Here is a 17,975-nt window from a genome sequence, read left to right as displayed (position 1 = left end):
AAAGGGGTGAGAACTGCGAGTAGGGGTCGAAGAGGACAGGACTTTCTAGACCCGAACCCTTCTCGTTATCTTCCCCATCGACCGATCCCGTTCCGATATTGATTAGTACATTAGACTTAACGTGATTCTATTAAAAGTCTTCATTTTAAATGAAATTCGAAGATATAGTCAGCGTATTAATACAAATTTGTAATTAAATTGATCTGTACAACGTAACAATGAATGTTATAAAAGCTGACAGTTTTCATAAATCAATTTGACTGAGTGCAAGAGTTTCTCCGAATGAACTTGTCGAGTGCAAGAGTTTATACTTGAATCGATGGATACTCGAGAAGAGAGATAAAGATGCCGGTTTGTAATTGTCACGATCGTCGGTTATTGCGGCTAATTAACGTCCGTTCGTTAGCTGCACTCGTCTCGTCGAGCCGCCTCCTCTCGGTTTAACGTACTTTCTGTCGGTCTACTTAACCCTCGAGCACGAGATCTCTGCCCATTGAGAGTTTAAAAACACGATCGTTGCTGATTGTAAATGAAAGATTCGAGAGCCAGTTTAGAAAATGTATTAAAGGAGTCATTCTTCATTAATCAGTTTCCTGTTGATACGATCGGAGAATCCTTGTAGCGTGGTTAATCGTATGATCAATGGAACTGGTCTTGTGTACATATAGATACGTCTAATCCTATAATATATTAGCAACACGAATGTAATTGCGATTAATTAGTGACAATGCAATTATCGAGATCATCATTTATTATCTAATGATATCAATATGGATTAACGTTTTGATTATACGTAGAAGAAACTTATTATAATTCTGTAGTTCGATCGTACGTTACGTTACGTACGTCGCTGTCGGTGTTAATAAATCCTTTGCTTTCGAAAATCTTTGACAAGGATAAATCGAGGGGCGAACAAATCGTCACGGTTATATCCGGTACTGGAAGATCGATCTTTTCGAGATAAGCGGGCAAATAGAACCGTCGCGGACAGATAAATCGACAGGGGCTGCGAAAGGGTAGGGCGAGATATTCCCGGCACCAACTTCCTTCGCACTTAACCACGTCTCGCGAAACTTTTCAATAAAGAGCTGTGGCTCGCTTTCCATACGTGGGACGAACTTTCAGGGGGGTGCGCCGCGCAACATTCGCTGGATTCCCCGCGTTGGCACCCCGTCGAATGTAGCAGATTATCATTCTTGATCTCTTCTTTCCCGGGAACTTTCACTTCCGGGGGCTGTTTGTCGCGACGTCGTTGGAAACCGTCCGAGAATAAAATTAGTTCGTCCATTCGTGGGACTCTCTCTCTCTCTCTCTTTCTCTCTCTGAGTTAAGCAATTACATTTGCTTTAGTGATTCGCAAGGTATTTCCTCGGTCCCTACAAACTTAAGTTTACACGGTTTAATTTTGTACCTGAAAACTTTTGCTGATAAATAAGGCGATAAAATCCAGCAGAAACTAAACTTTCTTATGTTCTACATTCTAATCTTTATCAAAATAAATGTCTCACCCTGCATATACAATTTTAATTGTCCATTATGAGAATTTGTAATTAATTTTTAGGTACCTGAAGGTTTCTTCATTGTCTCAATTATCAGTATGAAATATATGAAAGATTCATATATGTAGGAAATTGATAAAAAATCATATAAATTTTCCTATTAATCATCAGAAGAGTCTATTTCGTATCAAAGAGTAGTACATTAGCCTGTTCCTTCCGGAACCTTGACTTTTTCCGTATTCGGACCAGGACCAAGATAAATAATATCAAGCCCGTCCATCGTAACGACTACCCGTTCCATATTCCGCGCGAGCCGTGCCGCGATACCGTCTGCCGAGCTCTCTACCTCTAACTGCCACCGCCGCTAATTGCCGTCCGTATAATTACCATATCGGGCAGATAAATATAGGACTGGTGCGGAGACAACCGGCGACGGTTTACGTCGGCCTGTATAAAGTCCTCGGCGTGCGCCGGCGGAGATACAAGAACTGTCTGCGGGAACAGGGAAGAAAAACCCGCGGAGACGTTTGTAATTCAGCTCCGGTTTTTGCTGTCTCCGACATTTTTATCCGAGAGAAATAAAGCTGTCGGCTGGTCATGGGGAACGAGACTTCAATGACCGAGACGACTTGCTTCGGTGCACGCCGATGTCTCTCGGATACTTTTAATAACTCCGTGCCGGCGATTCCACGAGCCGATTGGTACAAAGGTTTTAATGCCGCGCAGTCCCTTTACGACCGTCCGTTTCGCCCTCCGTTCGCAAATACGAACGATAAATAGCCGTGGTGACAGGATACAATTAAAAGAAGTTATTTCGACGAGTCCTTTGTCAGGATTAAGCCGTAGTCTACCGCCGTGTGTTCCGCGCGATAATAGAATACGTATATTTCATCGGGAGGCGTACAGGGCTGCCTGAGACCCTCCCCGGATCCATTATTACAAAAATAACCTTTATCTCTTCCGTTCTCCAACAATGGGTTACGCTCTCCAGCGCTGGAGGAGCGCAATAATCCTCTTTGTCACGGAAGATGTCGTCGTCCTCCGTTCGCAAATTGTCTACCCCGCGTCGTCGTACGATACACCGATACGACTTCCTCGAGGAACGAGAAAAAGGCAACCGTGTTCGTCGTAGGTAGAAAGAATATCACGTAATGTCTACCGGCACGTAACAACACCCTAATTTTCTCGACGGCAATATTTAATGCGTTTTCCCTCCTGGCAACCACTCGGCCGCTCCATTTCCATCGGGACGCGACCCAACAAGGGTTACGGCTTGAAAATTATCGTGGCGCCGCCGTTTCGACATCGAGGCGAGAACCGCCCTGCCTGCTTCCACGACGCGGCGCCGGTAAACTTTTCCTTCCGACCGGACGAAGAGCAACTAATCGCGCTCGACGACCACGGTGACGGCTAATTAGCCCTCCCGGAAATGAGTCCTGCCGCTAGAAATTAATATCTCTTACTCTTCGCCAAACTGCTCGACAGTCAGATCTAATTCTGGATATAGTGTGGATTAACGAAGAAGCGAGGAACCATTTTAGTTGAAGTGACTCTATTGAAATTCTGAAGTCAAGTGGATATGTGTACTGAGAGTTTCAAATATCTCATAATTATATTTCGTATGAGATTCATTTAGCTGTATATGAATATACAAAAAATCAATTTCTATTTCTATTATCTTTACTAAATATTTGGATTGCACTTTTTAAGTATTAAGAAAATACATAAACAAACCAAAATTAGTGAAGTTAGAAAAAAAATGCATAGAATCTTTCTTGTCATGTCCTTTGATGTTAGTGCCTACAACTTCTGTATAAAAAGCTTTTCGCCAGCGTTAATAATTAATTGGATATTTCCTTCTATACTTTTTAGCACGTAGCTATTTATTATTAGCATTGTTTTTCCGACGTCTGATTTCTTTTTAATTATAGGAAATTTTTTCTAAGATACATAAACTTTTAGGATTGACTGTATAGCCAATACATCCTTAAAATACCAATGCGAGAAAGTGGAACATTTAAGTAGATGATAATGATTCGCTCGACATCGATAGTACAACTTTCTGAGCTTCATTATTTTAATTTGTTCGATAACATGGATATTTCATCGTATCGATATGTTCATTACAATCTGCAATATCTTGGATTTTAATAGAACCACTTTAAGAGGAAGAAGTAATGAGTAAAATTCAAATGCAAAATGTAAATTATGTTTATATTAGAGATAACGGAAAATTCAATGGCATTTTTATAATATCTTATTCAGGATATATTTATTAATCGTTCTATAGCATCAGCAATCAAGTTAACGATATGACGAATCATCCGCCGGCGTAATTAACGAAGAACCGTGATATCATCTACTTATACAGCGATTCGAAGTTACGACTATCCTATTGGATATTAACTTTCTCTTAACGAGCCACTATAATTAAGTTGTCTGCCCAACGGAGATACAGTCTGCGGAGTGATCGAATGAGTTTTTAGTCAGACTGGCTCTACCGGTGCTTTATTTGAATTTTCACTTTTTGACAGTGAACCCGCGGTCGTTACGCCTGACATTTGCCATATCCGCAGTAACGTTCGGATAGGGTGCGATTTACGAGTAACAACGCCGCGCTAAAGCCGTGGCAACCCCCTCATACATAGGGGGATTGTTGTTATAGCGACATCAAACTGGCCAGACAATCACGGTGCCTAGCCAGTCATCGCGAAATTGTAATGATTTCAATGATGTGCAGTTAATAAACTCGATAAAACGTGTTGACCCTGTTACCTGATAATTATACAATCGATTTACATTTTAATGCACTTCCGTTTCCCATCTGTGGAAGGTTGAGCTCATAGAATTGAAAACCATGCGCTATCTACGTTGCTGCTCTTTCAAGTAATAATTTGTAAAATTGATGATTGGATACAGGTAAATATAGCAGTCGTTAGTTTGTAAGGAAATAGTTAATGCATACAGTCATAAGAAACAGATATAAACCGAGAAGTTAACGAGTCGATTAATCGAGTCTGCAGCTCTTTTATCTTACACAGAATGTTTCAGCTAAAAAAGGCCACTTAGATATCTATTTTGTCTTTTATGAAGAAGCATTCATAGCATGATATAAATGATTCCGAATGAAAAATATTCTGTAACAAAAATTTTGACTATAAAGCTTTCTCATAACATAAGAAACAGTTGAGATATTTAGGTGGCCTCCTTTAGGTGAGACACACTGTATACGTTGTCGTCGCACACGGCACGGTTAATTAAACAGATCGTTTCTCCGGTGTTGAATTCGTTCACACGTCCAGTCATGCAAACGTACAGTTAGAGTCAAAAGTATGTGTTCTTATAAAAATCAACTTCAGATACATTTCCTTTCTTATCTGTGGAATACTTCCACAAGTTTTTCGTATCTCTTGTTACGATATCTAATTTATGAAATACGTTCTCAAGTTTCATTGAGTAAACTCTGTTTTTTCAAGATATCATGCGCTTACTTCTGACTCCCGCTATACAGAGTGGAAGTGCAAACGACCGTCGTCGGTCGACATGCTTTTTATTGCGCGTCTCATCATCCCGACAACTTTCATTTTTCCCGGTTGGACCGTTGCCAGCGTAGCTCCCTTTCTACGCCTTATTGCGTTTCATTTCGCTGACTTTTCGAGCGACTCGGCTCCACGGTGGCTGCGGGAAATCCCCGTTTATGCAAGCTCCTGACCGTCAGTTGTGTAACCGTCGGTGCTCGCAGTTCCCCAGTTGTCGCGGTGCTTAGGAGGCAGTTTAGCCAGTCGATCCGTCGAAGTTCGGGCACACGTGTCCCCGTGAATCGTGCATAATAACGTCGGGCCGCTCGTTTAGGGAATGCTAATGCTCGCGAAACTTTTCCGAGGGAAACTGGACGCGAAACTCAGCTTTCGGAATAGGTTGTCCCCGTTCGATTGGAATGCGACAGGCATTGATTGCCTCTGAGGTAATTGTTTCGTTGGAAGGCTGTTTTTCAGTCTTTCGCTTTGTCAATCGTCTGCCTCGCACTGGGGGCTTGTTTGCACCAGGTGAAACGTATATAGATTAACCTCGTCGAGACACTTTGATGCATTTATCTCGATAATAGCTTTCTTTATAAAAAAAAGGAAATAGAAGATATACAACATTAATCATTAGACAGCGAATGTTTATACAAAATAAAATATTTATAGTATAAGTTTGAAATATGAGTTTCACATAAATATTTATTTTATCATTATTATATTGAAATATGCATTGAAATTTTTATAAGCATTCACAACGTTTGTTTTTTTATAAATACATAAAATCTATTAATCATGTCTTGTAATAAATAATAATTGAAATCGACAAGAAGATTAATTAACCGTCGACATACGATTAATTATGTTTGAACTAAAGACGAGCCTTAATTAGTAAGTGCCTTAATTAAGTTTTATGAAGATAGAAGTTTCTTGGCTCGGTATCAGGAGAATTGATTAACCGATAACGCTTAACATGGGACGATCAATCTCGCGAGGAACCCTTCCTCTTCCGCCGGTTCTAATGGAACTCTTTCTCGTTTTCTCGTTCCACGCGAAACCGCATCAAGTGTTTTATTGTTCCGCGTTCCGTTTAAGTGCACAGGCAGAAGCGATCCCGTGGCTGACCGTTCTCTCGTTTTCTTTCTAGGGACCTGAGACCGGCGAGCTTGGAGAAAGGCCAAGAGACCCTTCGACTGCGAGTGTACGCCTGCTACGCGTGGGGTGGCCCTCTACTCGTGGCCGGGCTGGCCGCCCTTCTGGATCATCTTCCGTCCCAGCCGCAGTACACGTTCCTCAGGCCGCGTTTCGGCGAGAAACAGTGCTGGTTCTTCGGTGAGTAGTCCCTCTCGCATGAAAAAATCCCCCGGCGAAGTCGTCGAGGATCCTCTCACGAAAAGTTCGCCTCTCCTCCTCGTCAAAGGAGTCGTCGTTCTTACAAGGCTCGACTTTAATCAAAGCTCCGAAGGGATTCCGCCCTATTCGGATGATTCAAGAGCGCAGACAGCGTTTTTTTAAGTTAATTTCCGCCGGCTGATAATTAGTAATCAAATCATGTTCTCAAGTTAATACAATATTGATCGAATCGTTGACCGGCTTTTAAATCGTAAAATTTTTAATGAAGATAAATCTATTGATCGGTGCTTTTAATTAAACGAAATAGTGTTTGAGGTTGTTCCGGTTATAAGTTGAAATAGTAACATTCAACAAATTTTGCAAACAAATAGTTACTATCATATTAAACTTACAATGCATTAACGAACGTTACGTGAGATTGCATAGTCAGAACGACCTTAATGTAATATTTGAATTTACGTCGGTCTGTTTGGCTTTGCGGTGATAATTCGGGGGGACCGTATCGATTACCGTAAATCACTCGAAGGAAATCTCGACGTGGAGCGAGATCGCGTTAGATAGGTCCTGCGACGCGACGGTAATTAATCCGTGGTGTTGTACGAGCCGTCGCGAATTAATTCGATCGCGTCACACGCGACTTATCAGTGAATTAATTTCCGTCTCCCGCGTTCCTCTCGTTGTTCTACAACAGTATACCGGCGCCGGACTTGCTGACATTAGTAACGGATCGGTACCACAGACGGTTAATGGAGCCTATTATCGAAAGTAATATACAGGTCGACGCGACGGTAGGAGGGCCGGGGGGGTTAACACGTGATTCCCTGTGATCCGATTATTCCGCTAATTAATAGGACTGTCGTGTCCCCGTAGCTGATTAAATCGGTTTCATTAATCGATGAATCGACGGGGGCTAGCCGCGTATTAATTGCTAATCAAGCGCCGTCCGCGTTCCTCCGGCACTTGTGAAAAAGTCGATTCAAGTCCCCTCGGACGACGGGAATTCACGAATTAACGCCGCAACGAGTGGCCGATGAATCGAACTTTCCATCATGTGTTGACTCGCGCGTCGAGTTAAATTAAATGGTTGTTATCGTAACGACTGGTAGAAGAAAAAGAAAAAGCTGAATTGTCAGTACAAACGTTATCCCATTCGGTGGAAAATTTCTGACTATGCATTACGTGAAAAAGAGAAACATTCCGAATGAAATTGCTTCCTTGTACAACGTTGCAGAACGTTTTCAGGAGTATTCTTTTCCACCCTTACTAATATATGCTCCCTCCGCGACTCTCGCCGAGTCCATTTAATTATTTTCGTTCCCAGCCTCTTCTTAAATCCACCGCAATTGCACGATTCCTTAATCGCGAGGGGCGAAGGAAAAATGAAGCGGAAACGCGAGGAACCATGCGGTAGCTAATAGCGGAAAATTTCGTTAAGCGGTTTACGCTGCTCCCAAAATATCTCGTTAGAACGCGTCGTACCTAACCACGGCCCTTCCTACCACCACCCCCGACGTATGCGCGAGCGTCGTAATCAGTTGGGATAAGAAACAATGGCACGCGCTATCAGGATCCACGGCACCGTACGAATACTTCGCTAAGAGGATTACACAGCTCCCGAAAGATTCTGTTTAAGTATGACGCAGGGTGCCCGAATAAGAAGATCGATACCCCAAACTACGCTTAATACCCGGAATCCCTAATAATAACCCCTGGTCGCAACCCCTTCGCCGTCGGTGCTGCGTGGCAACTGTGACATCAGGTTTCTGTATCCACATACACTTCGGTTCAGAAGTTTCAAAACGTTTTCAAAGAATCTGACAAACACTCTGATACGTCATATAAAAAGATCATTAGTATAAAATATTGTTTCAAATTTAAGAATATAAAGAATATAAATATTTTATATCAGGGTTTACTGTAATAAAATGTAAAGAAATGTTTTGATAATTTATTGGGAAAAAAAATTATGATTCTGGTACAATGCAGAAGTTTGGATAGAACTTCATCAAGGAATATAAAATAGCCTATACCTTATGAACGGTAATGTACAGACGCGTGTGGGAATAGTAAGGAGGTGAATATCGCGTCTTCATTCGCTATCCGGATTCTAACCATAGTTGCAGGGCTATTTAACGGAGAGTCTCCCCTAATCTACATCCAACGCAGCCGGTAATCCGGCGAACATACTCTCTCCTTCTCTATCTTGCCACAGGCTGTTAAAACTCGGTTCCTCTCTTTGCCGCTACAGTAAATACTCGTTTCAAACAGTGGTACTGCGTTGCGTATTAATTTCCCGCGGTCGCGATATTTATCGACACAAGCCGTAGGAACACACACCCCCGGTGATTAATATTTAGCTTTTATATCCTTTGACAAATATAAACGTAGCGGCGCGCAGGCGGAACGGATCGGTTGTGTGTATTTTCGTTTCGGTTTCCGGTAGATTCGCGCGACTGGTTTTCGGCCCCGCAGCCTCCGTCCACGAGCAGAATTACACCGGTTCTCTCTCGCGTCGCATATCGATCGCCCGTTGCGATTTCATCGCATACCGATGTGTACCCGTTGCAACTTTTGAACCCGGCAAAAGGACGCGGCTCGAACGAATTAAGCCAGACAGACTTTGGTTCGTTTGTACGGTGTCCCGAAGCGGGATTCTTGGAGCCGTGCCACGGGGTTCAGCCCTAATCTGTCGCGTATTTACTCGCTCTTTAGCCGATTTTCGTCAGTCGCGAAATGGCTCCCCGCGGGGGTAACTGAAACCGCTTTGGTTGCCAAGATTCAGAGAGCGTGTTTTTAATTAAACGTGTTGTCGAATGTCAACAAGATGGTATTAGATTTATCGTCAAGAGCTCATTAAAGCACCTGGCCCTTGTGCCTCGGTCGCAGAGACCACGGTTAGACACCATTGAGAAACACAATCAGTCATCAAGCGGCGCCGATTCAACCCGTGAAACGCCTAGCAGTCGATGTTATTTGTAAATACACGAGGCGGCTTGTTGAGGCACTCTGCCGAGTTAAACATCCTCGCTACAAGTAGATTGCACGTTAATTACGATTGAAAATGGCATTCCGTAACTCGGCTCTCGAACAGCAAAATTAATCTTAACGTGCCACTACGTAATTCTTGTCGTATGCAAGATGTATTAAGTAATCTTATTAATTCGTACGCTCCTATGTATTCGAATAAACAATGGGAAGAGGTTTTATAACATCATTCATTTCAAATGATCAACAGAAAAAGCAATCAATTTATATGATGATTCAGTATTTCAGAAACTAGTACACGCGATAAGTATAGACTGAAAATCAGTTCTTGAAATGTTTGCCACTTGTTACGGAACAAGGTGCCTCAAAACTTGCGAACCAAGTCGATACGATTCTTGTTAAGGAGAAATACGATCGAAAACCGTTTGTCGTCGGAGCGCAATTGCCGACCGCGTCTTGGTGTCGCGTAATCGCGTTGGAACAACGAGAATGAAGTGGTGTTAGGCAGGATTCAGTGAAACGCGTCAATTCGCTTTCCTCTCCCTTTTTCGCGCAAATAAAGCTAAGCCGGACAAAGGAGCGAGCGAGTATCTATAGAGAGCGTACGAAATAGAGTCGTAGCGGTGACGCGGCGGTGCGTCGCTAAATCAGGATAATGGTGCCCCATGGGAAGCCGCGTCGTGCTATCGCGACTTGTTACGTTCTGACACAATGCTTTTGCACGGGACCAGATGAGGGGATGTCCAAAGGAAAGAGGGAGAGACTCTGCAACGGACGTTATCCCGATGCTCCGTCGCGTTCCAACCCTTTCTCTTTCTGCCGTCCGCTTCTCCTCGTCCTGAAGGTTCTGTTTCTTCTGCTCCTTGCGGTCTGCAATCGAAATCAGTGTTTTTCCGCTCAACCGATCGGTAACTTGCGCTCCGTGGTTTTCGTTTGATGAGGAATTATTCCCGCGGTAATGGTGGTTACTCGCCCCACTGCAAATAGCTTCGAATTAAATATGCATCGGTACTCCTCGCGTTTCAAAGATAAACACCTGATTCATATCGCTGGATAATAGACTCCGTGTAATCGTAGCTAGCTTAACGAACATCTTGAGAGCTTTCCCTTTCGGTTTTCAAACTTTGATCGCCTCTCACCGTCCATATTCTCCTTGCTTTTCCTGATACTTTCGCTTGTAAGTTCGCGTCTCTCTCTATATTTAGCTCCGGTGTCCTCGCACTTCATCCCCCGTTCATGGCACAGCCCCATAACAATCTAGGGTGAGACGATGGGGTTTAGAGATAACCCTTGGCGCCAGCCAGTCCAACCCCTCGAACTCCCATACAAACCCCTCTTCCCTCGTGCGTAGGTCAGCGACAGGTGATATCGAAACGCGTAAACGAGTACAGATTTCAGAATTTATTGGATAAATAATGTGTACGTCAGAGTTGTTTCCCGAGAAGATCTGACGGGACAAGCTTGTTCATTTTTCGCTTGCTGTCTTACGTGGGGCGATGAATGAAGTATACCAAGGGTCTAGCTCCCTCCCTAGCGATAAAGAAAACAAGAAGAGGGGTAAATGTAAGAAAACTCGTTTACCAGCACATCGGAAGGAGGCACTCTGAATACCAGACTGGCATTCGAGGTACTCCTCTACCGGGACTCCGATGCACACTGACATTCTGGCCCGGCGTTCCGGTGTTCCCGACGCGCCCCATAACAGCCTAGGCCGAAACGATGGGGTAGAGAGATAAATCTGGTGCCAGCCAGTCCCAACCCCCGGCGTGCGAAACCGGCGCGGAACTCTCGACTCTCCCGGTGTTTCCCCTCTCTATGCCTGTACTAACTATTACGGCAGCCCACTAAACTCCACGCGTAAACGCGCACGACCGACTGTTTAAGTAGCTTCGGATCGAGCGACCCTCTTTGATATTGCGTTACTGCTCTACCCGATAGTCGATCCTCGCATCGTGCAGCAAAAACCTTGATCGTCCAGTTTTTTCGTTGCTGTTTTGCAAGCGGAAAATTGCGCGATGTGTTGCGAAGTATTCAAGTCATTATTTTCTAATGGTTATTTACGGACGTAAAAAGTTTTTGCCGGAGATCGATAAATTTAATTGGCAATAAAAATTCAATACGGTATTTATTAATTTTACTCGTTCATATTAAAAATTTCATCTCCGCTCGCTATGAGAGCTAACAATTCTGATTACGAGAGGAGTGCTTCCGCTTCAAGTGCAAACATTAAATTATACTGGAGTAAAAGATTTTGGTTGGAAGAGACGTAAGTGGCGTGCGCAAGAAGGGTTTTAGACACGTTTCGGTGGCAGTTGCTCGGGCGGCAGGCGCGAGAAATATTCAACTAACGTTCGCATACATTAGAATGGTAAATCTCCGGGCTATCCTCCGTATCTATGCAATCTCATGCCCCTGGAACTTCGACGCAGACTAGAGCGGCATACACCGAAACGATAGGATTAGAGAGATAACCTGTCCAACTCGAGCGTGCGAAACGGGCATCCCTCCCACCCTTCTCTGGACCCTTCATCCGTGCGCGTTTCCCAACTGTTCGCTACCTCCTGATATTTATTATCGCTTCGTTAGAACCGCAAGCCTCTTATTGAAAGCGAAGAGCCAAGAAGAGATTAATAGAGAATTTATTAACGATAATAAAATCTATTGCTAAATACTTAATTTATGGAGGAAAGAAAATTACGATCAATGAAATTTCCTATGCGTCTAGACTTTAGGGACACCCTGTAAAATATTTCTTCTAATTATATGAGAGGATTTGTCTTTAAGAAAACGTTTACTAACGACGAAGTCACGGATAACAGATCAGAGTTCCTCTTCCGGGAACGTAGCTAGAGCTAACGAACGTTAAACGTCGTAGAACAGGGCCGGTCGCGGAAATGAAACGAATCGGGATCGGAGCCGGGTAATGCGATTAATATGCGCGATCGGCGCCGTGGATGATTAAACGAATCAGCGCGGCTCGTTTCGCCCGGTAATAACGCGTCGAATAATGAGCCCGGAAAAAAGCCTTTGTGTATCCGTGTCCGGCGGATAGCCGATGAAAGAGCCAGTCCGATGGAAAATCGTATCGGGAGAGATTGATAACGACCCACATTCGCGTTAATAACCGATCGGGTGCGTTTCAACGATACGAAAGGATTAAAAAGAGACTCGGCGCCGGAATCATCGGATTTGCCTCGGTCGACCGGAGTCGCGACTCGTTACACTTTTCGATGGAACCGAGAAATCGGGAGAAGGAGCGTGAACCGGGATCGATATCGGCTAATTAAAACAAATCGGTTGTTGTGGTGACTCGTAAAACGACGAGTTCGCTTCGTTCGTGGAACGAATCGATCGGAAAGGGGATGCGCCCGATTAGGGCGCACCAGCTACTATTACATAGCAACAGAAGGAGGGGAAAGGAATTAACGAATGCTAAAGAGCCGTGGCGAGTTCACCCCCCGCTTTATTTATCACGCACTCCCGCTTTATTGGCCCCGGATTCCCAATGAATCGGAAACGTGGATGGGGTCGAGAGGAATTTTCTTATTGTCTTTTGCGAGGGAGCCTGCGACCTATCTTGGGAAGGGAGACGGGCATTCGAGGTGTCGAGAATCTCTGACGTTCTTTTGTACACCGTTTGTGCAAAGATTTGCACAATTTAGTCACTTATGTTTCGAAATTGGACGTGTTAGATCTTCAGACGTGCGCTATCTCCAGAACGTGTTCCAGTGCTTTCGGAGCAGTTTGTTATCGCAGCTCTGTTTCTATTCTATTTTAAAGAATTTCAACGAATTACGTTGAAAAAATGGAACGAGTCTAAGAGATACAGAATTCAAAATGTTATTCGTAACAAATTGAGTTTTATTCTATGTGTCCCAGTGTGCAAAGTGCTTTGAAATGAACGGCCACCACCATTTAGGACTGTTCAGACAAAATCATAATTTGAGGCTGAAATTCTACGAGGAAAGGAAATGAGAACTAAAATCGGCGAAAGTATCGAGCAGAAGGGTTAACGGAAATTCCTGTTCGTTCGTTTCTGTAAAATTCTCGTGACGATCGGTTTTTCCGCGTAACGTTCGGGGCGGACGTGGAAATTTGTTGGCAACGAGTTCACGGGCTCGTTGCCCGATACGCTGATACAAGCTGGCGCAATCACTTTCGATTATCTGAAAAACCGTCGGTGATTAAAATGACGCCGGCGATAAATCCGGCGGCGGCCGCGCGGAGTGCAGAAAGAAGGAGCGGCGTGGTGTGGGCAAAATGTAAATCGGGCCAGAGAGCCGCGGCCGTCGGCTAATTATATTTGACAGCGATTTGTGTGCGCGTCGGTTTCGACCGCGCGCGTTTTTCAAATTCCTTTCGGCCGGGCTGATTTACGCCCGGCGCCCGATTTTCGATCCGCGTAATTGATAAAGTGAGGAAACGCTTGTCGTTACAAACGAAACTGTCGCCGTAAATACCGACTCCGATGATCCGGAAAAACAGCGACGTCCACAATGACGCATGCTCGTTAATCTCTCGTAGAGAGGAACGATTCTAAATGAGACGTTCTGCTGAGAACATGTTCCTAATTTAATGCATAAGATTGTTTCAATAGATTCACAATTTTAATTTGTTTTTAAACAAATATTACGTGGCTACCAGAGGGACATGCAGAGTGCTGTGATCTGCTTTTTATCTCCTGGTTTTTTTAATCGAGATATGAAGATCGCCTCCAGTTTCAATTATTCGTAGAAAAAGAATGTAAAAAATTTACTGACAAATTGCAATTGTTCCAAATTGCAATTGTTCCAAATTGCAATTGTCCTCGGCATACGCTAACTGCTTCAAATATCCATAGCGTTGAAAACGGAAAACATGAAAGAGCAAAAACTGTTATATTTGAACATATCCGAATGTATTTTTCCATCCTTTACACGATATAATAAAAAACAGGATACATTTTTTATATAAAAGCTGCCGATAAATTCGAAAAGATCGAAGCAAATGAGCCAACAAAATATTTTTATCGCAGGATATTTCTCATGCGAAACCATTTAAAATCGCTATGAAGCTTCACTATAACACAAAAGACAGAAGGGATATTTAGTGGGCATCCTTTAGTCGAGCACCCTGTATATTTTTGGATGTTCCCTTTGCATGATAATACTATCGGAACGATAACCGTTTAACACGAAATTAATCGATGAACGTATTAAACTGTTGCTTTCCCATCGGTCGTCACCCGCTTGAATATTCATTAACGATTCGTTTCTCGTTACGCCGCTGATCTATCATAATCCCGATTTGCATAGCGTGAAAAATCTGTTTGTCGTGTTAGCCCAGTCGAAAAACCAGCCCGTATTAAAAAGATAAATCAACCGGCGACCGCGGCCCGGAGAGCTCCGAGGGGTCGCAGGATGATAGAAGGTGACAGAAACGCGTGCAATTGATCCTCGCGAAGCGTTTTCGACGCCGAACTAATCGGGTTTGACCACCGGGGCCGGTACCGTAAAGTATCGAACGGCACGCGTCCGCATAATTCACTTATGTTTGTTATGGGTTGCCATGGAGTGAGATATAACCTAGTCGAAACAGCTATTGTTGGCTACCAGCCAAAATCCAGCAAATATAGATGCCCGTTTGCTCTCCTCTATCTCTGTCCCCGCCCCCCTCCCCTCTTCAAGATTCGTAACTCGTTCATTACTCTCTCCGCGAGATCGTTCCTTTTCTTTCTCTCCCTTTTTCAGCTTGTTCCGTGCCACCAATTTTGAAACTTCACCCGTCACTTGCTCTCCTTACTCGTTACAAACTATTTGGTTGTTCGGGAAGCTCGTGATATTTATTTTATATTTCGAAACAATTTTAAAGCGGCGCATTTATAATATAAAAATGTCTATATAATTTCCAAAGTGATTCATTCCATAGGTTTTTCTAAATTTTAGTATTAATGAAACAAAGTATTCTTTCTCGAATCGATTCCTAGATGAGAGGAAATAATAAATTTAAGTAAGATACAGTTGAATAAAGGAACTCTAAGTCGGACCGTTTCCTGGAAAGCTTCATTAATCTCCGGCCGTCGGTAGCAAACAAAATCCATTTAAACCGAACTCGTCCCTGTCCACTCGAAGAAAAAGAGTCGGTATCACCGGAGTCTGATTAAAAACACGTCCACCGACTTATGGGAGATATCTCCGCGCGCGAGAAACAAAATCCATTTGGAGTTTGCGGTCGAAGTATGATAACGGTTATCCCACTGTTCGAGCCAGGTAATCTTGATAGAAAAAGTTTCCTCGCGGTCCCTCGATGAGAGAGGAGCGAGCTGGAAAAAGTTGCTGAATTTCGGCTTGCTGCCGCGGACGGGCTCTGAATTTTGAGTTGGCTTGATGAGCGCCGGTCATGCTCGGGGGAGAAAAAAAAGGAGAGAAGAAGAGAGGCCGCGAAGGAGCGAAACGGGCGCTGCGATCCAGGCCGTGTCCGTTTAATATTCCAGCGCGGAGTGTTCGTCCAGACTCTTGCCTCGGTTATATCCGGCCCCCGGAACTCGAAACTTTCGTGACAGCCTCCTCTAGCAGCGCGGAGCTCGCGAAATTTCGCGACGTGCAACCGGATCGGTCGCCTGATCGATGCGGCGATACAACGATATCGGGCGACTTTCGTTAACTTGGAACTTAAGGAGTCGGATTACAGGCCTGGAATAATGAACTTGTTTGGGGGAGAAGTTAATAGGAGGAGCGGCCTGGGATTGTGGACTCGCAGTCTGTAATATCACGAGGGTTCGGTCGGAGTCTAAGGGGTGGAATAAAAGTCTGCATACATACGAATGATGTGAACCTCGTATTTTTTCATCGTCCACTTGTAATTGCATCTCCCTGATTCTTTTACTTAATAGTTTTTCCACATATTGTCCTTAACTAATAATTCACTCCAAACCTGTCTGACTCAATCCATTCCTCCACAAATATTCTTTTCTCTCCTTTTTAGTGTAATTTGTTTATTTAATACTGTAATACCGCATGAACTTCAGTTTTGATCTTTACTGTACTCGCGTAATTTCCTACCGATCATAAATTTTGATGAAATAAGAGGGAAGTACTCTCGACGGGATAGAGGCGATCGATCCCTCAGGAGCGTCGTTTATTTATCCCCGCGTGTCGCTGACAGTCTCCAAATCCTAGCAGGCCTTCCGCATCGTCATATCGTATTAACGTCCACGGCAACTGGGTCAGCTGCAGGTTCGATATCAAAAACTCTGCCCCGTGTCTCTCACCCCGGGTCGGTGTATCGCCATCCATGAAAGTTGCGGCGTAAGGATTTTATTTATGAGTTTGTTTGCGGACGAGCCACCGCGACCCTCTCGCCCCCGATAAGTGGCCATGGGGACCTCTCGTGTAAGCGTGCTGGTGGCAGATTGCACGCGCAACGCAGGGGGTCTGCAGACCGCCGTGCCGGTTAGCCAAAAAAAAAGGGGGTTGATAAAATTGGCCCGATAACGGGGTTCCATGGTTCTTTATTTACCATAAAAACTCCGGCGCTCGTTGGTCCGGAATGGATTTCGCGAACCGCGGCTAAAATTTTATTAGTGTTCGCTTGACAAACCGCCCAATTATATGTTCTCTACCGATACGTTGATAGAACGGTTTTCTCGGGTGTAGGGAAAAAAGCGAAAAACCGATGGATAAAAAAAATTTTGTTCTTTATTCGATGAACGGCGGACGATTCGGCCGGTCGACCGCAACGGGATCGGGTGAGGGTGGAACATTTTTTCTCGTTCGCGTTCGCCGGCCCGCGCGTTCGATAAAAGCGCGAATGAAAGAGTGTTTAATGCGGCGAATCGATTTATCGTACCGAAACACGATTGATGATCGGGGAATTCTAAACTCGACGTAACAATGCAACCTCTTAGAGACGTAATTAGACCAATACACTGATTGGAAACGTGCGGCATTATTTACCTTTATACTAGAGTAAAACCCATTTAGTGTCATCGTAAACTGTTTTACTTAAAATAACAAATAAACGTTATGAAATTATACGAAAACACTATTTTGCTTGCAATTAAAACTGTAATTTATACGATAAAAAAAGCACCACTTAATTTCATTTTTCCATAGATTTTTATAAGACAATCGACAATTGTTATTTAGTCATGAATAATGAATGTAAAATAATTGCATTAAATTTTGGTTGGATCAAATGTGCCATAACATAATGTTCCCATCCATCTCCCCAGCAAGGAACTTTTTAGCCCCGATAGTTACAGCTTATACGACTTCGATAAGGGCTGCAATTACTTATCGATCCAGTAATTGTACATTGTGCGGCTGGATTATAACCATCAGCAGCGGTCCCCCTGTTTCTCGACCTTCGCCGCGAGGGTACACGCGCATGAAAACATTTTAAAAGCGGAGGGAAAGTCGAGGTATAAGCGAGCACAACCGTGCGCCGACGTATCAATTTACTCGGGAACTAGTTATCCGCGCGTACTTACTTAGATTGCTTCACCTCGGTGGTATTCGCGAAAACCAAACCGGAAGGGAGATATACATTAAGTTCATATACAACCCTATTCATAATTCTGAAGACACTTCGAAATGGTTATTTTCTTATTAAAAAAATCTGACAGATATTCCATATC

The 17,975-nt window shown here is 43.7% G+C and overlaps 1 protein-coding gene across 2 annotated transcripts in view; it reads left to right on the top strand.

The window, feature by feature from the left end:
- The window catches only part of mthl1 (adhesion G-protein coupled receptor methuselah-like 1), a 137,210-nt gene that overhangs the window by 102,633 nt on the left and 16,602 nt on the right, over window positions 1–17,975 (top strand). For both annotated transcript variants that reach the window (XM_018026861.2, XM_026814672.1), the window contains one exon: window positions 6,168–6,352. In XM_018026861.2, the coding sequence (XP_017882350.1) occupies window positions 6,168–6,352 (185 nt within the window). The remainder of the gene's footprint in view (window positions 1–6,167; window positions 6,353–17,975) is intronic.

Source organism: Ceratina calcarata, unplaced genomic scaffold, assembly GCF_001652005.2.
Source record: "Ceratina calcarata isolate Rehan_Ccalc_2016 unplaced genomic scaffold, ASM165200v1 scaffold390.2, whole genome shotgun sequence".
NCBI lineage: Eukaryota > Metazoa > Arthropoda > Insecta > Hymenoptera > Apidae > Ceratina > Ceratina calcarata.
Note: the sequence above shows the minus strand (reverse complement) of the source record. Positions and strands in the feature narration are given on the sequence as shown.